This window comes from Alligator mississippiensis, chromosome 11, assembly GCF_030867095.1.
Source record: "Alligator mississippiensis isolate rAllMis1 chromosome 11, rAllMis1, whole genome shotgun sequence".
In the NCBI taxonomy this organism is placed as follows: Eukaryota; Metazoa; Chordata; order Crocodylia; family Alligatoridae; genus Alligator; species Alligator mississippiensis.
In genome coordinates, this window is record NC_081834.1 from 6851858 (window position 1) to 6876681 (window position 24824).

The 24824-nt window shown below is 45.0% G+C and overlaps 2 protein-coding genes across 2 annotated transcripts; both read left to right on the forward strand.

Annotated features, from left to right (window-relative positions):
- The first annotated feature begins 603 nt into the window (after positions 1–603).
- On the forward strand, positions 604–7721 carry SNRPA1 (small nuclear ribonucleoprotein polypeptide A'). The gene is made up of 9 exons (XM_006269818.4): positions 604–765; positions 890–1037; positions 1557–1635; positions 3391–3437; positions 4026–4128; positions 4676–4755; positions 6085–6160; positions 6557–6650; positions 7456–7721. Exons 1-9 carry the CDS (start codon positions 684–686, stop codon positions 7512–7514), a joined length of 768 nt encoding a protein of 255 aa, XP_006269880.1. The 5' UTR covers positions 604–683; the 3' UTR covers positions 7515–7721.
- Positions 7722–8407: 686 nt separating this feature from the next.
- SELENOS (selenoprotein S) lies at positions 8408–15966 on the forward strand. The gene is made up of 6 exons (XM_006269817.4): positions 8408–8529; positions 8935–9069; positions 11129–11235; positions 12578–12667; positions 12825–12903; positions 14915–15966. The coding sequence occupies exons 1-6, from the start codon at positions 8451–8453 to the stop codon at positions 14992–14994; spliced, it is 570 nt and encodes a 189-aa protein (XP_006269879.1). The 5' UTR covers positions 8408–8450; the 3' UTR covers positions 14995–15966.
- Positions 15967–24824: the final 8858 nt, after the last annotated feature.

A 24824-nucleotide genomic window follows, 5' to 3' on the forward strand; every position in this document is an offset into this window, starting at 1 on the left:
CAGCTCAGACCTGCTGCCCCGGGCAGCTTTCACCCCCCGCTGTGAAATCCCAGGAGACAGGAGCTTGCATTTCTGCGCAGGCCTTGTGCCATCTTTCCCCCGGTGTCCGATGAAGGGCGCTTGTGCCCCAAAGCTTGCAATTAGGGGTTTTTTTTGGTGTGTGTGCAAATATCTTGTTGGTCTGAGAAAGAAGATTGCCTCCACCCAGGCCCTGCCTGCCTCCCTGCAGTGCTGGGCTGTCTGCAAAGTGAGGGTGAGGGGCAGCGGGGTGGAGGAGGCGCAGGGACGGGGCTGAGCACCACCCCTGCCCTCAGTGTCCCTGCTCCCACACTGGCCGCCACGACGGCGCTGTGCCACCCTCAGGGCACCGCGCTCGGCGCTCGACTACTCGCCCTGCGGCAGCTTGAGGCGCTCAGCTCCTCGGGCGCTCGGCTCTCGGCTCCTCGCCCTGCGGCGGTTCGAGGCGCTCGGCTACTCAAGGGGCGCTCGGCGCTCGGCTCCTCGCCCTGCGGCGGTTCGAGGCGCTCGGCTACTCAAGGGGCGCTCAGCGCTCGGCTCCTCGCACTGCGGCGGTTCGAGGCGTTGGGCGCTGCGCCGCGCCCGGACGTGACGTAAGGCGAGGCGGCGCAGACCGGAGCGGCGGGAGCGGAGCGGAGCGGTGCGGCGTGGTTGGCGGCGGCAGGATGGTGAAGCTGACGGCCGAGCTGATCGAGCAGGCGGCGCAGTACACCAACGCCGTGCGCGACCGCGAGCTCGACCTGCGCGGTGAGCGCCCCCGGCGCGGCACGGCACGAGGGCCTGTGGGGGAGGGGCAGCCCTGGTGGGGGGAGGGGTGGATGGAGGGGGGTGGGGCTGCAGTGCCCTGTGCTGACCCCCCGCCCGCCCGCAGGGTACAAGATCCCGGTGATCGAGAACCTGGGCGCGACCCTGGACCAGTTTGATGCCATCGACTTCTCGGACAACGAGATCCGCAAGCTGGACGGGTTCCCGCTGCTCAAGAGGCTGAAGACGCTGCTCATGAACAACAACCGCATCTGGTGGGCTGGCGCCGCACGGCATCGGTCCCGGGCTCGTCCCGGGCGTGCGTTGGTTGCCCCCCTGGGGGCGGGGGTGGAGTCGCAGACGGGCTCCGAGCGGGGCTCGCAGGTTGTGACTGCCCCGGCACGTAGACCTCCAGCGCCCGGCCTTCACTTATCCTTGCTTCATGGGCACGGCAGCTGAAGCCGGAGGCCGGGACGTGCCCGAGCCGCCTGCGCGGGGCTGTCGCTGGCCGTGGCTGTGCTGCGTAACAGCAAGCGTAAATGGGAGACGGGCCAGGACATGGGAGACGGTGGGCCGGCCGGCCGGCGCGGGAGCTGCTCTGTCGCTGGAGATAAAGATCATAACAGAGCCCAGGCGCTCCGCTCCCCGCACCCTCGACCCCCGTGAATCTGGGGGGCGTCTGATGATTCAAATGCGTGGCGGCAGATTGCAGTTTTTTCCCAGGACTCTTACTGAAATTTTCTTGAGCATAAAATAAGCTTTGGTTTTTCTTTTCTTTAATATATTTATTGTAGTCGGATTGGTGAAGGGCTCGAACAGGCCATGCCCAACCTTCAGGAGCTCGTTCTGACGAACAATAACATTGCAGAGCTGGTAAGTCTTCCGTTACAAATATTTAGGGCTAAGTTTAAGTTACGCGTGTGTCGTTTGTTTTTTCTCATGCTCGCTCACGCTCTCTCTATTTCTCTCTCTCTCGTATGTGTGTGTGTGTGTGTGTGTGTGTGTGTGTATGTATAGATATCTATATATGTGGGGGGGGGTGTGTGTATGTATAGATATCTATATATGTGGGGGGGGTGTGTATGTATAGATATCTATATATGTGGGGGGGGGGTGTATGTATAGATATCTATATATATATATGGGGTGGGGGGGGTGTGTGTATGTATAGATATATAGATATCTATATATGTGGGGGGGGGGTGTGTGTGTGTATAGATATCTATATATATATATGGGGTGTGGGTGTGTGTGTGTGTATAGATATATAGATATCTATATATATGGGGGTGTGTGTGTGTGTGTATAGATATGTATACACACACATCTATCTATCTATCCAGATAGATAGATATTGATATAGATATACACACACACACAGAGCTATATAGATAGAGATATATCTATATATGTGTGTGTATCTATATATCTATATATCTGTATAGCGACACGTATGTATATGCAAAGAGAGATAGATATTAGATGACCTTTTGAAGTTAAAACCATTGTGTTAGTCTCCATGTGTACACTAGGACAGCTGTTCTTACAAGGGTAATCTTTCTGCCGTACAATGAAGCAGGAGATGTTTTTGAGATTCATTGTTTTTTTCACATAAAAATGTTACAAGGTGATAGTATGTAAATAGATCGAATATCTCATTTAGCTAAGGATGTCCAGCACTGTTCCCAGGACTGGGGCATTAGCATTTGCCTTCAGATACTGGATAGTGTAACGGAAAATGTGCAGCTCAGTTAAAGAAAAAAACCTTACATTTTCTCTAATATTCTAGTTTGATTAGACTTGAATGAGCTAACTAGTAAAATGGTCATGGGATTTTAGTAAATGTGGATGAGGAGGTTTCACAAAAGTCATTTTAATGCTTTGGTGTTTTTGGTCTGTTCATTTCACAATCTTGTGAATTAAACGGACCCAGAACTATTTAATTTTAAACTTTTTTTGTTTTCTGTTCATTTGCACACCAAAGTAGAGATTAGGAAAAAGTATTGAAAAATTCCTACCTCTTGAATTTTGTATTCTTCATCAATGAGTAATAGTGTTAGTACGTTACCACTCAAGGCTTTTTTTTTTTCTTGGCTATGTCTGTATAACTCCTCTGAAGTCAGTGCAATTGCACTGGCATAAATTAGAACATAATTTAGTCTTTGGTATGGAACTCAAAGCATATTGAAATGCTTGATGGCATGCTTAATACTCGCTTACTTGGTTCTCCATCAGCTATTTGTAGCTTAAACCTGAAACTTGCTTATTGCTTACTGCTGTTTCTGTTACCTTGAATGAATATTATCTGTAAGGTCTGTCTCTAGTGAAGATTTTGGTAGTATGATTATGTGAACCACTGCAAAGTATTTGTCATCATTTTATAAAAACATTGACAGGATATTGCTTGTAGAAAGGTAAGGCATTTGTTGAATATTTTTTAACGGACATGATTTGGAGGTGTGGGGGTGCATGTGTGTTTGGTGTGGGGTTTTTTGGGCCTAGCACCATACTAGGTATAATTTGTATTTGACCAGTGATTTGGATGTCATTGACAATACTGTAGACTTGAATCGGCTTCTTTTAGTTTTGGACTGCTCTGAAATAACTCATTGCATTACCATTTTTCAGGGTGAGCTGGATCCACTGGCAACTGTTAAATCACTGACTTACCTGAGGTATGAAATCTTAATTTGTTTGAATAGATTTTTTTATATCATGTTGTATATTTCCTTATGGTTAACGACAGCTTTAAATTGGTTAAAGATGCATAAATTTTGATGAGTGAGCTCTCAAATTGCCAAAAGGCTATCAAACGAAATAGAAATGAGCTGTTACATTTGCATTGAGTGCTATGTTCTCTTAGATTTTTTTTCTTACAAAATTCTTCAGTCTAAATATAAATCATGCTTTTCAGTAATCCTTAGAAGATCATCATAATGCAGAGTGAGAAATACAATTGAAACAGCTTTTTGTGCGTTTTAGAAACATAGTAAACAATTAGTTGGTCTTTATTTTCATTTTAGAAGGTGGTTGAGATGGTTCTTTGTTATAATTTGCAGTAAAACGTATCAAGCTAGTAAACCGATCTCTGCTCATAATACTTTTGTGTTGTAGTTTTCATAGGGATCAAGAACAAGGTTTTGTTTCTGCATTTATTGGGTGGACTGTCTGTTTGTTTGTTAGTGTGCAAGGACTTTCTACAATAAGTACTTTAGACAGTATTTTCTCCTATTCAGATTCTGTTCATAATATTTTCTTTGTAGCATATTAAGGAATCCTGTGACAAATAAGAAACATTACAGATTGTATGTAATTCACAAGGTCCCGCAAGTCAGAGTGTTGGATTTCCAGAAAGTAAAGCTAAAAGTAAGTCTAGTATTTTCCTAGCCTCTTTGCTGTAAGGCTCTGAGGCAGATATTTGTTCCTGTTTTGTTGAAACTTCTGTGGTCCAATCTCAGCTTTTTCCATAGTTGTAAATTTTATTTGTATCGAACTAAGTACTGAATAATGTGCATACTTTGGACCTGTTTTTCTTTCACCAGTTCATTGATTTAAAGAAATATCTGGCTTAATTATGTCTTGTAGCTTTGCCTATTGTACATGCTTTGCTCTTCTCTGCCACTCTTGGTGCCCTAAATAGACACGCAGGTCTTTGAAAGAAGAAATAAGGAGTCCCTGTGAAGACAAATGGGTGGGAAACATTTCCCTGTGTTAAGAACATTAGGCTGATATTCATCAAGTCTAAGCATTTTGACAGTAAGTTCAAATGCTTGTTCTTAAATCTGGTCCAGATGCCAAGGTGCTGTGATGCAAACGAGACAAAGAAGCCTTCTTTTAAAGGAAGAAGCTATGCAAAATATACCTAATGTTCCTGCTTAAATTAACTTTGTGTGTGTGTGTGGTATCACTGTAGGAGCGTCAGGAGGCAGAGAAAATGTTCAAGGGCAAACGGGGTGCACAACTTGCAAAGGATATTGCCAGGAGAACAAAAACGTAAGATAAAAGATAACCAATTTAAACTGGCATTCCCCTTCAGAAACACCACCTCAGTCAGTGTTTGCAGGGCTCGGCAAAAAAGTAAACTGAAATGTCAGTCGTGGGCTGGATGTCCTAACATTTCTGGTAGTGCTTTGCCAGATATGGTAGTTCTGAGCATCCTCACTTTGGATGGTGGTGAATACAGCTCAGAATATTTTAAAGAAGTGATATCTGGCCAGGGTGTGTGGATTTGAGTAGCTGACTTTTTTTTAAACACTCCTATTTTGCATTTTATTTTTAGTACTTCTGGTTATTTGCATAAAAAATAACTTGATTCTCATTGGATAGTGATTATTAAAATGCATTGATTTGCAACTAAATGCAGCCTTTAAACTTAGTAGTACTATGTTTCTAACAAAGAGGCTATGCTCTACATATGCACATTTATTTAAGCAGCTAGATAGCGGAATATATTTATTCCGTTTCCTAATTTGTACATAAAGGTTAGATTACTATTTTGTACTTTTCATTCATATCAAACTGAATGAAAATTGGCATTTGTGAATCAAGATTTTAAAACTTTCAGTTAAATAAGACTACTTTTTAAATATACTGGATACATAAAGATTGTCTGTTGGCTTATTAAATTAACATAGTGTTAGTTACCGTAGTTAAGCTGAGCCTTCTCTTATTGCATGAAGGTTTTAGAACCAGCAATTGATTAAACTGAACTATTTGAATACATTAAAACAAAGGACAACAGTCTCTCTGTACTTGCAAATAGGCTAATACAGTATAAATCTGATTTAGCACTTAAGCCAACTTTGGGTGGACGTGTATAGCTGAGTGCTTGCACTAGTTACTGGTTTAAACTTGTCTTTTTTGGCAGCAAATATTTGCTAGTTAGTATTTTTTTTTTCCTCATTTTAACTTAAAAAGATTGCCCTTGCCTTGCTATGCAGGTTGCTATAGGAATATGACATTTGAAATAATTTGGTTTTTTTAATATAATTTATTTTTATCCACCTTGCTTCTCATTCATGCAATGGAACTGCTGTGTTCAGCAACATCCAAATCTGATCTATCATTCATCATTTATCTGATCTATAATAATCTCAATATAAGCCTGCTTCTCTTCAGGAGCAGGTAAGAGGATGGGAGGTGGGGAGACAGACTTGCTGGTGTTTCTGAAGGAGACAATTCTTCATTGTATCAGTTTGTTAACAAAGATAAGATACTACACTTGATTGAATAAATGCTTCCAAAAGCATTAGCTTTTGGAAGCTAGAGAAGCAGATATTTTCCACAGGAGTGTGAATGACATGTCTTTATTTTTCTTTGAAGTTTCAATCCAGGTGCTGGTTTGCCGACTGACAAAAAGAAAGCTGGGCCATCCCCAGGAGATGTTGAGGCAATTAAGGTAACTTTTTGGTAGACTGCATAGGGAGAACTGAACCAGGGAAACTGTCCTGGGTTAAAAATGCTCCCTACCTGGTAACTTGTCACACTGCTTTGTCTTATGCAACAAAGCAACATCGTGCTCTGATCATCTTTCTTCTGGGCTCCTTACGGCACAAGCCTCAGTGAAGTTTAATCTGACTTTCTTCCCATATCTCTCTGTCTTCTTCTTCGCAACACTTTATTCTGAGTTTAGGTTTGATCACAGAATTGATCAACATACGTCCCACTGCAGTCAATAACTTTGTGTTTATTTCAGTATTATTTGTACTTCTTTCTGATAACCAGGTGGTATCGGAAAGCAGTTAACATGTCAGTTGAGTGTGCTCATCGTGTTGATGATCACTTTATCTTCTAGAATGCCATCGCCAATGCTACGACTCTGGCTGAAGTGGAGAGACTCAAGGGTTTGTTGCAGTCTGGTCAGATACCCGGGAGAGAGCGAAAAGCAGGTCATTATGCATCCGAAACTTTCTGTTTGTGACAGGCTGACCCAGTAATATCATGTCCCAGCTATGATACATGATCTCCATTAGTGGGTTGGAAGTGTGAGTTAAAGGTGGTGGGGAAAAAAATTGGTGTCACAAATTATGAATCTGTCCAAAATGCCTTGGTTAAATGTATATAACAAAGGTACGGATATTTAAGGCGCATACCTCAAGAGAGCCCCGCTTTTTAAATGCTGTGAAAGGCTGTGGAAAGCTTAAGGTCCACGATTAGAAAATATTTTAGGTGTAACAATGAAGTGTTGTTTAAATTTAATTAAAATTGGCCGCAATGTGCGCTCCGACTAAAATCTTCAGACCCATTTTTCCATGACCTGTTATAGGTTACTGACCATAAGGATGCAAAGTAATCCAATCTTTTTTATTTTTTTGGACAGTGTAGACTAGAGAGACAGACGCTGTGGTGGGCAGAGTTGAAAACTAGAGTAATTTGTAGAATAGCAACTCGAGGGTGAATAAGATGTCTTCAAATTGTTGCCTTGGTGTCAGGTGGGGGGTGGGGGGGTGATGGGTCACCTCTCTGACGGTTAATATGAAGACTTGCATCTGTTAAGTCTTAACTCCAGTGGTAAATTTTGATCATTTGTTCCCTGATACTTAGTGGTATTAATAAGGGGTATGTTACCTCCTATTTATTTGTTCCATAGAAGATAAACTAATTGGAAAATAGTATCACAGACAGTTGGGTAGAATATTTTTCCAATGTTATAATTAGACTGGTGTGGTCAGTTATCCCGTGTCCCTTTCATAGGCCCCTCAGAGGAGATGGAAGAAGAGATGGAAGAGGACGCCATTCCCAACGGATCTTAAATTGCATCCTCGGGTGCTCCAAACCACGTGGAACGTATCGGTGTCTAGAGAAAGATGTTCATTTTACCATAGAAAGTTAATATCTGCTCTTCGCAGGGTCGGTCAGTGGTTTTTCCATTGCTTCGGAAGCACGGTCTTGCGTGAAATTGCCATTGTAAATTTTGTACTGTACATTTGGAAGCCCAATAAATCGCCATTTGTTTTTTCTGCGAGTGTACGATGATGATGACAACGAGGTGTCTATAGGCCGAAACAGAGCAAGTGTCCTCTTTTTGCTTGGTTTTCTCCTGCCTTTTCTGCTTGCCCTGCGACTTCTTTCCAGGTGGAGCAGAGGGTGTCGGGTGCTTTGAACTGTACCTAAAATTATAAATAGGAATATGAATCTCATTAATTAAGAGATAGGAATATGAATCTCATAATAAATACGAGATTCATATTCGTATTTCTTTATTAGTATTTATTATGAGATGCATATTCATATTTATGAGATCATAACCTGGTGGATTAATACGAGTCTCATAATATAAATAATAAAGACGAATAAAGCAGCAACCTGGCAGCACCAATCGACGCCGCTGGGCGCTTTGGACCAGCGCTGCGCAGGCGCCGGATGAACACCCCCCCCCCGGGCGCGGACTGCACGTCACCGACAGCCTCCTGTCTCGACACGTGCGATTGGCCCGAGAGTGCCTCGCCTCTCTCCCGATTGGTCCCCGCCGCCATTGTGACCCGACGGTAGCTGACTCATGCCGCGTCCCCATTGGCTGCCGGCAGAAGAGTGCCGTTTCTTGATTGGCGGGCCCGGCCCAGCCCCCTTGCTACGTGTCCTTGCGGCCGAAGCAGCGGGCTGCGATTGGCTGGGCGGGGCGGGGCGGCTCATAGGTCCCGGATGTGAGGGGTCGTCCGGCGGGGGAGCGGGTCGGAGCGGCGGCGGGGATGGAGCTGGGCGGAGGCGCGCCGGGGCCCGGACAGCCAGACGTGGAGCACGGCGGGTTGCACCTCCTCCCGCGGGCGGGTGAGGGTGGCCGCTCTCCTGGGGGGCGGCTTGGGCCATTTCTCCCCCTAGGAGTAGGGGGGGAGGGGTTGGGCTGGGTCATGTCTCCCCTGAGAGAGAGTGGGGGGGTTGGGCTGTACCATTTTCTGGGGGGTTGGGCTGTGCCATGTCTCCCCTGAGTTGTAGTGGAGGGGGTTGGGCTGTGCCATTTTCTGCTGGGGGGGGGTTGGGCTGTGCTATTTCTCCCACTGTGGGTAGTGGGGTGGGTGGGCTGTGCCATATTTCCCTGGGGGGGGGATGGAGGCAGTGTCACGACCCATAGGGGCCTGGGCACTGCCCCCTCTTGCGGGGCTGCCCCTAGCGGTGGGGCCGGGGAGGGGCTCCCTCGGCCGTGCCATGACAGCTGCCACCGCGCTCTTCCCGCAGTGGGCGCGCTGCTGTCGGCCTACGGCTGGTACCTGCTGCTCGCCTGCGTCGCCATCTACCTGCTCGTGCAGAAGGTGTCCGAGAGCGCCCGAGCCCGGAGACGGAGCAGGCCGGACCCGCCAGGGGCGGCCGCAGGTGCGTGTCCTCTGCCGCGGCGCCTGGGCTGGCGGGAGACGGGGCTGGGGGCACTTAAGGGACTGACTCGGCACGAGCTTCCCTGCGGCCCAGGCTGCCCTCGGTCTCCGCAGCCAGCTCCCGACCGCAGCTGTTGGCAGAGCATCGCCGCGGCCTCGTAGATAGGGCAGGAAGCAAGAGCAGCAGGTCAGGCAGGGGGCAGGAAGCAAGAGCAGCAGGTCGTGCCGGGTAGGAGGATCGGAGTGGCGCTTGCCAGGTGCGGGGCTGCCAAAGAGCTTAGCCCCGCTGGCTTAGGAGGAGAGAAGCATTTGGAGAAGGAAAAAGCTCTGCCGCAGATGGGCAGCAGCCTCCAAGGAGAAACGCAGGGAGTTTGCCAGGGTGAGGCAGGGTTGTGTGGAGCGAGGGCATCCCTGCTTCTCTTCAGGGCAGCCTGTTCTTCTCGGGCGCTGCAGGACTCAGATGCTTTGGGAGTCATCGCCACGAATCTGAGCCCTGTACAGAACTACTGAGAAAGTGTTTTTTTTGTGCTGTGGGAGAAGTTTATATGCCTGGCACACCCTTCTAATCAATCTTCCGTAGCCATTTCCTCCTTCATACTATCTCTTGGCACTTTCCATTTAATGAGATCCCCGCGAAAGTACATTCGGGTGTAACTGAAATAGTGTACACTGCAGGCAGTTACACCCAGGTGTTATTTCCTAAATTGCAGCCTTAGAAGGTAAATGCTGCGGAGTCACGTCCTGGCCTCATTTAGATTCGTGCTGCCGTTAAAGCATGGGATGCAATTATGGCCTCGTCTAATGAAGAATTGCCTGGCATCCATTCATCTGGCACGTTGGGGGCCTTGCAAATTATCTCTCTCCTGTTCCTGTTGTGGTGGCTTTCTGTCATGGTCATAACTAGATGTTGCTGTGCAGCAAAACAGCCTATAAACATCCTACTGTAAACTTTTATACCACATCAAGCCACAGGAAAAAAATTATATGAAAAAGTAAATAAGGCAAGGATTTCTTCAGGTGATATCTCTTACTGGACCAACTTTGTTGCTGGGAGACAGCTAGACACGCTGTTGAATGCAAGGTGTTCTTCATTAGGTGCTGTCCAAGAGCGTGTCTAACTTTATCCCAGTAACACAGTTGGTCCTGTTAAAGATACCGCCCTAAGAAACCCTTGCCTCTCACGTACTCTGGGCCATCATGGCTACAACACCTCTTACACTGCTATGAAAAATTAGGCATCTTTTATGCAACTTCAGCTGATGCTTTATCAAGTCATCTGTATGTTCATGATGATTTGTATATTACTATGTAAACAATGACTATAAAAAGTGAGTGTGGGAAAGTTCAAGAGTTAAAAAAAGATGAGTAAAATAATAGACTTGTCATATTTTCTTGTGACTTAGGAAAAGGCAGCGGTGAAGAGAAGTAGGTGGTCCAAATGCATTTCTGAGGCTGTTTGCTTTCCCCTTGGAGTGGTGTTCAGTATTTTTGCAAATCATTTCTTTGCTGATAAAGCATGGTATAAGGAGGCAGGCAGGGGCAGGTGGCAATGCTGGGTGGGGGAGGGGGCCTGCAGGGAGGGCTGTGGTGAATTTTGGGGTGGCTGTAGCCCACCCCGAGTGCAGCCCTGGCCTAATCCCCCCTGCCAGGAAGAGGCTGGCACAACCCTTGGCCCTGAGCGTGCAGTGGCAGCCTGCTCTTGCCCCATGCACAAATCCAGGGAACATGTGCCCTCCATGCCTCCCCTGAGGGTGTACGCAGTGGTGGGATAAGCAGCCCATGGCTTCATCCTCCACTTCACGCCAGCTGGACGATGCCTGCCCCAGCCCCAGTATCTCCTCTGTAGGGGCCTCGATCTGCCCTCCGCCACTCTTCTCCCCCCACAGACTTACCGGTCGGATGCTGCTGTCCAAGCTGCTGGGCTGCATATCAGCTATGGGATAGGTATTGGCTGATATGACTGGTTAATAATCAGCCATTGGTATTGGCCAAAAAAATATTTATCAGTGCACCCCAACTGAATACAATTGCTTTACCCACTCTTTTCTGTGGCTGTTTAGAGCCTGATGCGGTGGTGAGGCGGCAGGAAGCCCTGGCAGCAGCTCGTCTAAAGATGCAAGAAGAATTGAATGCACAAGCAGAAAAATACAAAGAGAAACAAAGAGAGGTAACTGAAGGGATAGAAGGGTGTCTGTGATGTACAGTTTTAGAGTTGAGTGTTCTCTTGCACAGCTGTCCAGATCAGTGAGCAGTAGGGGGGGCTCCTACCTTTCTTTCTGTTTGGATTAAAGGGCTTGAACTCTTTATTCTCCTTTCTGAAATGACTGACGTGGGACATGCTTGTTCGTCTGAAATGGTACAGAAAACTCTAGGGCTTGATTCTTCAAAAAGTCAACCCTGTAGGCAATTGCTGCAGTTGCACTGGCTGAGCCTTTGTGTATACAAATAGATCTTTGGGATTGGTTATATTATCATTCAAATTAGCATTGCTAGTGCACATATATTTTCTTAATGGCAAGCTTGAATTCTTTGCAGATTTAATGCAGCACGGCATTGTTAGGCCCTAAAAGCTTTGGAGCACAATTTGAGATAGTAAGGAATACAGCATCATTCAGCGCCTCCTCTCTAGGTAACAACATAGGAATGCTTACTGTAATCAGGGTAGCAGTGAAAAGCTTTATAAGCCCTAGTTCATCTTATTTTCTTTTTGCCGTCAGTTCCATCAAGTTTCATTTCCATGCATGGCAGGCTTGAGTACAAGTGGCAATATATTTCTCTTTTTATGTAACCATCAAGTCTTGTTTGAAGTTCTTGTTGCTGCAGCAACATTTCAAGAAATGTTGAGAGTTAAAGCCTAATGGAGAAAGTAAATAGCCATCTTGTAAGAAATCTCATCCCAGTGCAGTTAGACTGAGGAAGCTTTGCTTTCTTTGACCCTGGGCAAACTAGTATACTTCTCCTCGTTTTCATTGAGCTAAGGCAGTCTGTTATCTATTAACGTATACTTCTTATTGGAGAAATTGATTTGGGCAGAGATTCTGGCCACGTTTTCATATGCTGGTAATGGCGTCTCTTTCGTGGAGTGGCCTGGCTTTGACACTAATTTGAAAAATCCATCTTTTTTTTCTGCCAGAAACTGCTTTATTGTGTTAAATTACTTCATGTTCATGCTTTGTAAAGAACTTTTACAGAATACAGAATTTGAAAACAAGTGCCATTGATACAGAGCAATGGAGAAAAGAGTTATAACCAGGACTTGAATGTGTATTATTTCCAGTCCCTGTACAGTGAGATGGGGAAGACTTTTAAATTGCTATTGAGATAAGGCAAGCGAAAGTAGGATTTGTCTCTTTGTTTCAGCGTTTACCTTGTGATAGATTTTCTCTGCGAAAAAGGCAGTAATGCAGTCCTTTGCTTTTGAGGTGGGGGAGAGGGAGGCTGTTTCTTCTGTGCAAGTTCAGCTGTTAACTCTGGCAGTCATAAAATCTTATAAACTGGGTTTTTCTCAGCTTGAAGAAGAGAAAAGAAGGCAGAAGATAGCAATGTGGGAGAGCATGCAGGAAGGAAAAAGCTATAAAGGAAATCTGAAGCTGAACCAGGTAAGGAAAGGTTATCTGAAGCTGAACTCTACTTTCCGATGATCCTAACTTTAACTTTATATTACACTTCCATAATCCTGCAGTAAATGCCTATAAATAAATGACTAGCTGAAACCTGTGTTGATCAGTTCTGAATAACTTTACTTTATGCTAACAGCAAGAAACAGCATCCAGCCCTTCCACCTCATCAGCAGTCCCAAAGCCAAAGCCAGACAAGAAGCCTCTGCGTGGAGGTGGTAAGTATGAACCTTAAGTATCTTTCAAATGCCTTTCTCTTGAAAACTTAAGCATTTATTCAGTTTTCTGGATGGCCTTTTTATACAGACATGATTTGTTTCTGTTTATTCAGAGAAAGGACAACTTTTTGATCTTTGAAGTAAAGCCTACCTTATGATGCAGCTTTTCATGGTTGAGGGTTTCAATCTGTACAGTGTTAGCATCTGGGGCCACATTTTTCCATAAAGGTTTGTGCAGTAATCTCTGGAGTTTTCATAAGTTTTGGCAGTGGGGAAGCCTGACACTGGTTCAGTTCCTTCAGGAAACATTTTTGCTGTGACTCATTGAGAGTCTGTGGCTTTTGGTGTCAGAAAATACTTAAGTCTTGCTATTTTTTTCCCCAGTTGGAGTAAGTGATGCATACCAGTGTGTCTAGTCTGTGTGCATATCCTAGCACTACTTCAATACTTTCTTCCTGCATTGTATCGTATATGATGCACACAGGCAAATAAAATGATATATATCAAGCTAAGATTGTACCTGGGTTCTCAAATACCATGTGGTGAGTTATGGAGTTCCTGTTGTAGACGAAGACTGTGCAAATGGTCCTTTATCTGCCTTCTACAGAAACAGCATTGGCTGTACTGATAAAGCTGACTTAGGGCCAGTAAGCTAATCACCGTTGTCATAAGGAAAAAATAATATCTAGACAATTACTATTTTCCCCGTGGACCTATCAGGATAGAAGGATCCCACTTAATAAGATCGTAGCAGGGAGTAAGTTCAAAAAGCTGCACAAAGAGCATTGTCAAGTTTGAATACATTTTAGCCAATAGCCTGATTTACTATAGAGTGGAAAATGCTGCATGAATGTGTTTTTGCTGATGGCCATCAGTTGATTCTGCAGATGTTAGCATGTGTGTAAGTTTAACTTCAGCATAGTCTCGTAGTCTAATTCTATGAAGTGCTCAACATTAAAGGCTTCCTGAATAAAATGTGAGGGAGAACAGCAAAGAGCAGGCCACAGCCGTGTGAAGTACTTTCATAACAGCAGCTGACCCTCTTGTTCAGTTTTCCCTTGTCTGGACCTGTCCTAGGCTCAAGCTAGGCAAAGTAAGTAACAGATTATGGCATTAGATGTCTGCATTCTGCTCGCAAGGTAGATGATGGTGGGTTGAAGATGCGTGTAGACCATTCTAGTTGCTGACTAAATTACTGGGATTTCCATAATGCTGGGGGAAAGTAGCAGAGGTTTCAGTGGAACGGACTGACTTTGAAAATAGCTTGCTTGGCAGTTCAGAGAGTTGTAATCTATCTGTCTGACATCTTGTATGCACTAAGGAGGGAGACCAGGGAAAATTGCCAGGCTATTTTTTTTTTAAATGTACACTTTTATAAAATGAAGCATTAGTTTGAACATTCTTACATTTAGAGAGGTAATTTGTATCTGCCTCTGACTTGTTTATAATATTGGAATAATGGATATTGAACAAATATCCTCAGCCCGATGCAGGTGGGGCTAAGGGGATATGCATTTTCTAATACCACTCTGTACTGATAAAACAAAGAAAATCCCATGATTGGTTGCTACAAAGTTTAGTCTGAACATCTAGCTTCTTTGAACTCCCGGACCAAAAAGAACACTTTGTGCTCTCCCATGACCAGTGAGTAGTATGTTAGCTCTAATGCTGTCATTCACAGTGATATAACTATGCAACGTGCATATTTTGCTCCTGCATTTTTGAACCCTTGAGGGTTTGTCACTTAATTTGCCATCTTTCAGCATGGCCCAGACTTGTGAAATGTACATTTTTAGAACGTTCCGTTGCTGATGACGTGGGCCATGCTGTGAAAGGAACACCTTCAAGACTGGATGATTTGTATAACTCTGAATGATCCACATTTATATTTGCAGTTCTCTGACTTCTGCTTCCCTCTTGAAATAGTTGCCCTCTGATCATGTGCTAATGACTCATTTTATTGGGTGTGAAAATTTAGTGTGCCTGATGCACTTTTCATCTGTAATTCCAGGTTATAATCCTTTGTCTGGAGAAGGTGGTGGAGCCTGCTCTTGGAGACCGGGACGCAGAGGCCCATCTGCAGGTGGATGAGGCTAACCTTGCTAGTGTCTAATGACACTAGCAGGCTTAATCTGACCCATTGTTTAACTGCCTACCGCTTGCATGTCACAGTGACTCTCTTGGGACTTGGTTTAGTGCAGATACTGATTTACAAACAAATCCATGACACACAGATTTTAACGCAAGAACTAAATGCAGTGAGTGACCAAACATGGGATGTTCCTGAGAACATGGGACATTTCTGATCTTTTCTGAAGAGGATGAAGATCATATAGGAAAGAGTGACAGCTGACAGTTTTCTTCACCTAAAGAAGCAGCATGGCATATGGCTGAAGGCCCTGGCTGTGCCAAGTGATCTCAGTTCCAAGCCTGGTATTTCAAAAGACTTCCTGAGTGACCTGTGGCAAGTAACTTGAACCATCTGTGCCTCGGTTTACTCGTCTGTAAAATGGGCACAATTACCGTCCTCTCACTGACGTTAGGAAGTTTCTGCTCTTTGGCAGACAGGTGTTAGAGGAAGGCATAGTATTGTTATTGATACAGGTAAATATTGATTTTTTTTTTTAAAGTCTTGGTATGTACCTAAAGTTTAAAGTTGGGGGTTCCAAAACTTCTGGGTAAGAATCAATAACCTGTCCACCTGGGAAGCTTAAAGGCATTTGTTAAAGACCCTTGTGAAAAAATGTCATTCTCAGGGCCACTTCTTCAAAAAGTCTCAGCAGATGTTCTTGTTGGCTACTTACTGCTTTATCTGTCCGTGGTTGACTGTAAACGTGACAGCAAAGGCTCGGGCATCTTGGGCTGGCACGAAGACCAGTTATTGTAGATGAGTCTCTGTGACAAGCTGCGTTGAATGATGTTTTCCTTATAAATGGTAAACAAACCAGTGAGGATTACTGATGGTAGACAGTAGATAGGGGTTTCTTGCTATATCTTTTCTATTTCAACAGCTTTGTAAAACAAACCAGTGTAAATATTAAACACCACTGCAAACAAATCACAGATCTATGACTTACTAGCATGGTTTTTACAGCGTCTCTCTTTACGTAGTAAGTAGACACTTGTAGTGCGATCAGTGTTTCTAAGCAAAACGCATCCCATATAAAGTGCGATTGAATTTTCATTTGATGCTAATTACATGCGAAGGGTTGTCTTGTATTTGGGTGGCATCTCTGTGAGCTGCTTAACTTTTAACTCTTACTAAGAATTCTTCTCTGGCAAGACTTCAGGTTTCAGAAGAATTGCGTTTAGGCTTGACACCAGGCTGGGAATACATCGATTTTAAAAAGCAGAAGCTTCAGAAAATGAGGGTAAAGCAAATTGTTAGCAATCTGGAAAGCAATTGCGGCTAAGCCAGCTCCTGCAACTGGGGAGCTGAATAATGGGAAGACAGGAAAGCGTGTGGCCAGGCAGCTGGAGGAAGTCTTTGCAGGTTGCAGTTCGTGAACATGATTTGGTCGGGAGGAGGGGGATGCAGGGCTGTTTTAGTTTTAAATTTAAAAGACCTTCAAACACAGGGTGATTTTAGATGTAGCTTCTAACCCCCTGTTTCTGCATCGGCTTGTGGTGACTCCTATGCCTGTGACCCCAAGTGGTACCCGTATGTGGACCCTAGCAGAGTTGGTGCTGTCTGTAGGTCAGTAGAGTAAAGCTAATTTGCAATATAGCATCTGCTGTCTTTCTACTAAAGGTCCTGCAGGCACCTTCGTGGGCAAGTTGATAGAGCTGAATTCCTGCTGAGTAGCTCAGCTGGATACAGAAGCCTATTCTGTGCTCTGCTGTCCGTTTTCACAGCCTTCACACTGTGTTACACTTGTGCTGAAAAGAGCCTATAGTGAGCAGATGAGTTTAACTCAAGCCTGTGTAAATTTTGCATGCAAGAGGCACTAAAGGAAAGAGTGGAGGGTCTTCATCCCTTTCTTGGTATGCATCCAGCTGTGCAGGGTGGAAAATAAACTTCAAGTTGATGCGAAGAAAGCTCAGTTAGGAATGTCTCGCCCTTTCAGTCCTCCATCAAAGAGAACTTGGGTGGCTCTGGTTGCTGCTGCTTTGTGTGTCTTGTGAGAGAAAGCATGAAAAATTCCTGTCAAGAACATATGGCAAATATTCTTGTGTTTCTGATCACTTCTATTGACTTTGGGCACACAATGGCTTGTAGTCATAAGGCATGTGCTAGTATTTCACTGGAATTGTCTGTGGCCCCTTAAGAACTTGTGCTACTAAGTGACTGGATTTGGAGACAATTCACGGTTATTTCTACTCATTAATACGTATGAATGCTAATTTTGAATACACAGCTCTGGAGAGGGAGAGAGAGATCCACTGTTCCCTATACTGTAAGCCCCCCTGTTTCCAGTCATGGACTATACGTGGGATGCTACAGTGAAGTATCACTTAGTGTTTCAGGCTGCCCACATTACGTATATTTGTTTTGATTTTTATATTGTTAAGTATGTATCTAAATGCATACAGGATATCCTGTGAGAAGCTGTTAAATGTTCCTATGGAAACTAGCTTTCACTGCCTGGCTTCGATGCTGTTCAGTTTAAAACCTTCAGTTTCCAGTGGTGTGTGTGTGATACGTACTCTAGTCGGAGACATTTAACATTGGGCTGCTTGTTTTTAATAAACCGAAGGGCGGCAGAAGGCAGGGGAGACCCCGTGTGCACGCTTTGAAGATTCCCTGTCAGTGACGACGAGTAGGATGGGAGACCTGTGTTGAGACCTCTGCTTTTGAACAAGTGCGGTGGCCTCAACACACAACTGAGCTTTCTTCCCCCAAGGCTGGGTCAACAGGTCAGCAGCTGATTAAATGTATGCTGGGACACTATCTCCCCGATGCAAAGAGATAATGACTATGAAAGGTGCAAAATGCAATTAGCTGCAGAGTTGCAAAGGCTGTAGGATCCAAAGGGCTGTGGTTATTTTGTACCTGTTTTGTTCTCAGCCTGCACATCTTTATTCTTAAACCAGCTTTCCTAACAATTTCTCATCAAGTATGAAACCGGTCTGAATTTGCTATGCTTCAAAGACCCTCTTTGGGCCAGGGAGGGAAAATGTGTACTTTGCTCAGCCCTCTGGTTTTTCGATCTCTAAGATCTCCTTTGAGCCTACAGCGACTCATTTGGTTGCTTGCAACTTTTAAAAATATCAACGTTTAATCCTCAGATATTGGAACAGGGCAAATTTTGGAGCCCTTTGACCAGTTACGTTTGAGTTATGAAGAGTTTGAATGTTTTGAATTTTACCTTTTCAGGCTCACCGTTACACAGACAGCTGAAAGGTTTTCCTCTGAGTTTTTAAAAGGCCCCTGACCCCTGAGCTGAAAGCAAGTATGGAAGGTTTTAGACTCTGGGAAGAATTATCCAGAAAGTATCAAGTAAAAGTGGAGTTGTAGCATAACTAATGAATGTCCTGCTCTTGCTCCTGTTTTAAGTCTGTGTTAAAATTCCCCAAAATGTCCATGTTCCTAAAATTGTCTACAAACCATCCAGTAGCTTTTCATTTAAAAGATTATTGTTTACTATAGCTGCATTGATGTTCATATGACAGGAACATTTTTCTCCAGAAGAGATTCTGTTGGAAAACGTGAAAATTAATCCTTTGTTAGAAATGGTTGTACTGGTGCTTAGATGGTAAGAGACCTGTTCTTTTTTCCAGAGACAAAAAGGAATCTCCAAATCCCAGAAACCCCAGCCACCTCAAAATTAGTGGCAGGTTTATCGGCACAGCTAACGGCATTCAGTTTTCATTTGCCTTTCAAATCTCTTTGCAGGGTTTTAGGTGTTGGATATATCTAGCTAAAAACTGTTCACTTCCTTGCCCCTAAGATGCCAAATGCTATAAAAGAAAGAAGTGTTCCAAAACAAATCTGTTAAACTGCACGTAAAATGAAATCAATTGGGAGTCTAATTTACACAGAGTTTTATTAAACATTTGCTAAAGAACGTCCCTGGTAGGAATTGTAAGTGAACAAAAAACATGTTGACATTTTAATGATATTTCTGTGGCTTTATTAGTGTACCTCTTTCAGAGGGGATGAAGTGGGATGAGGCGTTTAAGAACTAGACAGTGGTTTGCATATAGTTACTTTTTTGGAAATGTTTCTTACCGAATTGGATGCTCATTGTGGTAAATCGTAGCAGCTGGTGTCAGAAGAGAACAATATCGAGTCATCCTGTCCTTGCCAAGCTGGTCCCAGGCATCTCAAAATCAGCAGCAATGCTATTCATGGAGATAAGTTAGATGAATATTGTGATCAGCTTCCCTATTTCTGGCAAGGGGGGTGGTAGCTTTTCCTGGCAGAAAAGTGGGTATAAAACCTAAGGATCATATTTGTATTACAGAACATCCTGCAGGAGGTTGAGGTCTGCTGCATCTTAGAGCTTTGGCCCATCTTGATATTTACAGCTTGTAGGGAACTGAGACTTCCCCTGACTTCCTTGGAACAGCCTGCTGTGGTCAAGTTGGTGTAAAGCTTATCCTGTTTTCCCCAGTGCTCGGCTCATGCGGTCCTTTCTTTAGAAGGCTGATCCGTACTGCTGCCTGGAGCCAGGAGTGATGGAGGGGCAGCCAGTGGTCAGAGGAAGAGAGGAGATGATCTTTTGCAGTCTTCTTGAAGTCTAAAACCTTATGCTCTCGTGATATCAAAATGTTGTGTGGATTGTGTGAGGCTTCACCAGGAATGTGATCCTGCCCTGTCCAGAAGGCCTGTTTAAGGCCTGGGCCTGGGTGAAGTGGAACTTAATTAGTAGTATATAAATCTGGTGCTGGGCCTCTGCACTGGAGGACTTCATTTAATGTAATAGTCCCTCTTTCTTGTGTGGTTTATCAGCACTTAAATGGTTGCCAGTGCATTTAAATCCCTATGCTTTTTATCAAACCTTGGGATCAGTGAAACCAATTCCCACTGCAGGTTCCCAAGCCTGTTGTTGCAGGCTGGCTGCAGCCAGTCATACAGCATCGGTTTGCATCCATCCCCCTGAAGGTTTTGGCCCTGTCTGCACTAGGAAGTAGCAGCTTTTCAGCAACCAGTGTAGCCAAGGCAGTGCCAAGCACAGTTGGTTCTTATATGTGCTACTGGCACAGCTACAGCTGAGCTGACTATTGCCAAACGCCTACTGAAAGGGTATTTTCAAGTGTAGAAAGGGCTTGCGTCTGTTTGGATGGGCCGGAGGCTGGATTTACTTTGGAACGAAAGCTGAAGTATTAGTGTACAACACAGCAGCCCCAAAGGAAAAGGTACCCCATTACTGATCTGGCCCCGGCCCACTCCTGTGGCAGGCACCAGTTAAGCTTCCAAATAGCCCAGCTGTTCCGCCCCTGATGCATGTGCCCTTCCCAGCCCTGTGCTCCCCTCCAGCTCATTGTGAATAGGCTTTTGTGAGGTGACCAGTTGTCAAGGGAAAGACCTTGCTATCCACTCAGGGAGGGTTAAACCAATGTTTCCCAGTCTCCTGCAGGCTTCTGTCCTGGCAGATTGCCCTGTGGGCAACCCCTGTGCTTATCCCTGTGCCCACGCTCCATTCTATCCATGCTCGTATGCAGCTTTAATTAGGGCCTGTGTATTCCACACCCCCCTCCCCCATCTGTTTGGGGATCCCTGCCCACCAAAGGGCACATCCAGCATGGCCTGAGGCCTTCGTGAGTAGCTCATGCTCCGGTTGCCTACCTGAGTGGTACAGGAACAGGGAAGCTCGTGGCACGGGGCAGCTGCCGGAGCACGCAGACTTAGGTGCTGGAGCCGTTCAGGGCTGTTGCTGAAACACAGCCTGGTGGTACAGCTTTCAAGGGGCAAGCTGGCACTTCGAAGGTGAAGTAAACCTGGGGCTGAGTTGCCCACTCCAAGCTACTTGCTCCCATTATCCACTTCACGGGAGCCCCAATGTGTCTGGGGATACACCATGGTGGGGAGACAGCCTGCAAATTGTGAAATGCTGTTTTAATCACAGATCCCCATGGGTGAAATGATGCGGAAGATCTGTACAGGTTGTATCTTGGCAGTGACCATTCTGATAGTGGCATGTGATTATGTGAGACCTTGCTTCTGCAGGAGAGAGAACAATCCTGTGACATCTACACAGTGGGGAACGTTACCCCTGCAGAAGTGGCGAGTGGCAGGACAGGTCTGTGAGGAGCAGGTTGCTATCAGATGGCAGCAGAGCAAACCTGCTCTCTGCCTTCCCCACAGGGGCTCCTTGTCTGTGGCCATCTCGCTAACCAGCATGCCTTTTCTGGACAGGTTGCTGGGCAGATCCTGAGGCTTTATGGCAAGCATACTTGCTTGTTTTTTTGGGCCGGGGACGAGCTTTTCTCCATGCTTCTCTTTAAATGAAGAGACCAAATTGGAAACATTTTTGATAGGTTACACTAATTCCATGTTAAATTCTCTTCTTTTTCCTGGTGATCTATTGCATGTGTCAAAAGGAGAGGGATTCTGCCAGGTTGATTTATAGGAAGTATTACTAATCACTTAAGATCCTTCCTTAAAGGTTGTGATCTTTTCCTTGCTACTATGAGTCTGTCCCTTAAACCCAGTACACCAGCGCTTATCCAGACAGGCAGCGGGGCTTCAGGTGTCCGTATGTGTGATGCAACCCAGGCAACTTTAGTAACTGCTACAATATATTCTCCAGGCGCTTCTCAAAGTGACACGATTCCCCTTTTAAGGGACATGTATAAATGTGCACGAAACAAAGTTTTCCTTCTTCAGGCTACGGTTTGAATGGTTGGGGATGTGGCAAAAGAGAAGCCATCACTTTGTGCCCCTTTTCCAGCTGATCAGAACTAGAGGCATAGGCAGCAATGAGACCGGTTGTATTCATAATGAAAATTTCATGTCTTTTCCCCAAACGTAAAAACCTAATGTGAGCTTCTTGGCTAGTAAAGGAAGACATTAACTGGATGGGATCAAATGAAACAGCTGGCTTGCATTTTCCTGCGGGAAGCCTATGGAATGTATTGCTGCATTATCACGTTAGACCATAGGAGGGTAGCATTGTTTCAGCTTTCTTCAGAGCAGCAGCAGAGTGGCCAATCAAATAAGATGATTAGTTGTGGGTTTAACATGCATCACCCCTGGGATTCAACGGAGAGGAGAAGCTGGGATTGGTCTGTAAGGACCAGAAGAGAAGGATCAGAGCAGTGGGTGCTGGCACTCTGGAGGGAGTTTCTGCATCATCCAGGAAAGGCAACGGTGCTGGAAATATTGTGACAAAGACGAATCCTCCCAGTTGCCCAGCTAGATTTTTTCCACCATGAGTCTGTTACCTTGAATGCAAGACGTGCTCATTTTCCAGTGCCCGAATAGTTTTGAAGAGATTGGTTTGGACCCTGGCTGCCACAGAGTTTTATTAATTAAATCCTGTTCAATTCAGGACTCGTTTATTAAAAAACCTGGTGGAGAATTTATAACTCTCAAAAAATGGTTCACAGCCTAAGTATTTAAGTTATCCAAAGTAAGGGGCATATTATCAAGTAAAATTAAGAGAGCAATTGGGTAGAAAACTGTTTACAGCCTTTCATTCGGTCACATGAATAGGTATGCATTTCCTTTTGGTATCACACAAGCTCCGCTTCTGCCAAAAAGATGAAATCTCAACTATTTTATATAAGTGCCTAAAATATATCATTGCTCAGTATATCAGTCCTGGCCATCACTAAAGATGGACAATCTTATCACTAACCTGTAGTCTGATTGCTAGCTGTTAGGATCTAAGTTGTGTATGTGATTCTAACCTGCGCTCTGTATTCCATTTCTTTATATGCTAGTGGTGTTTGGAAAAGCAGAATGCCATTTTCTCCATGCACTAAATTAGCAATAAGACGATGGAGCAAGCATGTGTGCTTTTTGGATCTGGGAGTACGTGTCAAGTTTTCTTCACAGGTATCCCACAAAATGGATGCATCACACATAGTGTGCTGTACGAGAGAATTTGTGCATGCTTGCGCTTGTTTAATTTGCATAATTATATTAAATATTTAATGCAAGATTCTTAAAATATAGGGTCAGCAAATGCGTATCCAAATGATAAACTAAATGTTTGTCAGGAGGCTTGCTTCCTTAAGGAGGATCACACAGCAAGGCTTATCTCTCCATGGAATCAAGTGGCTGTTGCTGTAAACTGAACTCGGATACCTAGTGCTGCACTGCAGAGCAGTAGCAGGACCGGTATTAGCTTGGAAGAGAGAAATTGTATTTAGTTGGACAGCTCTGCCTTCTTTTACCTTTTTTATTGGCCAGGAAGTTCCATTGGCACCAACGGGTATGTTATACAAGAATCACAGGCAGCAGTGTAGCTACTTGTACGCCCAGGATTTTGTATGACCTATCAAAACAAGTTTGAATAACTGCAGAGATGATGCTGGACGGCGTAACGTGTCTCAAGAAGGTCTCCGCCACACAGGTGCTATGTTAAGAATGAAGTGTGCCCAATCCTGTATTATTCCAGATGTGGCTATTTTGATGTTTTCACACTTCTGCAGGGTTTTTTATCCATGAGATACACCAGGAGCTACAAAAACACTACATTGCAGCTGCCTCTATGATGGAGTGTCCTAGCACAGTACATGGCTCAGCGAGGAGAGAAGCCTGAATGTAAGCCAGAACAAAGCAGCATCAGTGTGTATCTTTAATGGGCCACAGTGTACCCACTCTACCAGACAGCATGCACACCACTTTTTTTACTTGAAAATCCCCTAAAGAGTAAACCTCATGGCACTCAGTGTGTCTGCCATGAAGGAGGCTTAGGGCCGGGCCTGATAGGATTTGACGCTTAATTTCACCGACCGACATGTTCTTTTGCTGCTGAAAGACTTAGCATGTTATCAATGCCTGTGACTAATATTCTTACACTTCAGTCTGCTCCTGGTCCTGACAGTGATACAGCAACATGGATACTGAGCCTGAATCCTTGTCCTGCTCTTGGACATCACTTACGGTGTAAACAAGGCTCTGCCTTCGCTATCTATCTTGAGCTGTTCTTTGAATGCCCTCTGTGTTGTGAATCATAGGGCTTTAATTCCATTGAGGGATTTGGGGGATGTTTATAAACTCGGTGAGTACAGCTTTTAGCGCTGGAGCCTGGCAAGAGGCTACTGCCCTGGTATTCAAAATGTGCTCACGTTGTTTCGATGTTAGGGTGTAGATTGTAATAATGCCCTTGCAAATGAATCCGCTGGGGGGAAAAACTGCAGTGGAAAAATCTAGGCTTTCAAATGTTGCCCTTCCTGGGTGCATCCCCACAAGCAGGAATGTGCATTTCCCCAGAGACAAACAGCAGCAGCATGTCTATGCCACTGCTAGTTGTCCCCAGGCATGCCCCTGGACGTGCACTGGCATGTGGTAGATTGCCCTGGGTGGGGTAGGGAAGGTTGGGGTCAGCACCTGGGCCTGCCCGAACAGCCTTACCTGGGGGCTTCCTGGGACTGCAGCAGTGGCAATCCAGGTGCGCAGAGGCTGGATGGAAGCTGGAGTGTGGCTCTGGCTGGCCAGGCTCTGGTTTGGGGCAGCACACATTGCAGCCACATGCGCTGCCCTGCCCTTTTCTGGCACAGGTTTTTTAGATACTGGGATTTCCTGATTATCCAATTTTGCTGCCGTGCTGCAAATATGCAGTGTAGCAAATGGATCCATGTGCCCCATGTGCATTTTGTGGTGCCTTAAAAGACTTTGAGGTGCTGCAAACTACACATTTCTGCTCAGGGGGGGCATGGCCCCTGAGTTTGTGTGTGGCACATAATGTAAATCGAAGTCCACTTCTTCCACACGTTCCTCTTCTGCTGACTTATAAATCACATCTTTTCCATGTCTGCTCTGAAGTCGCATAGGTTTTATATTCTGATGACTAACTTTTTGTTTC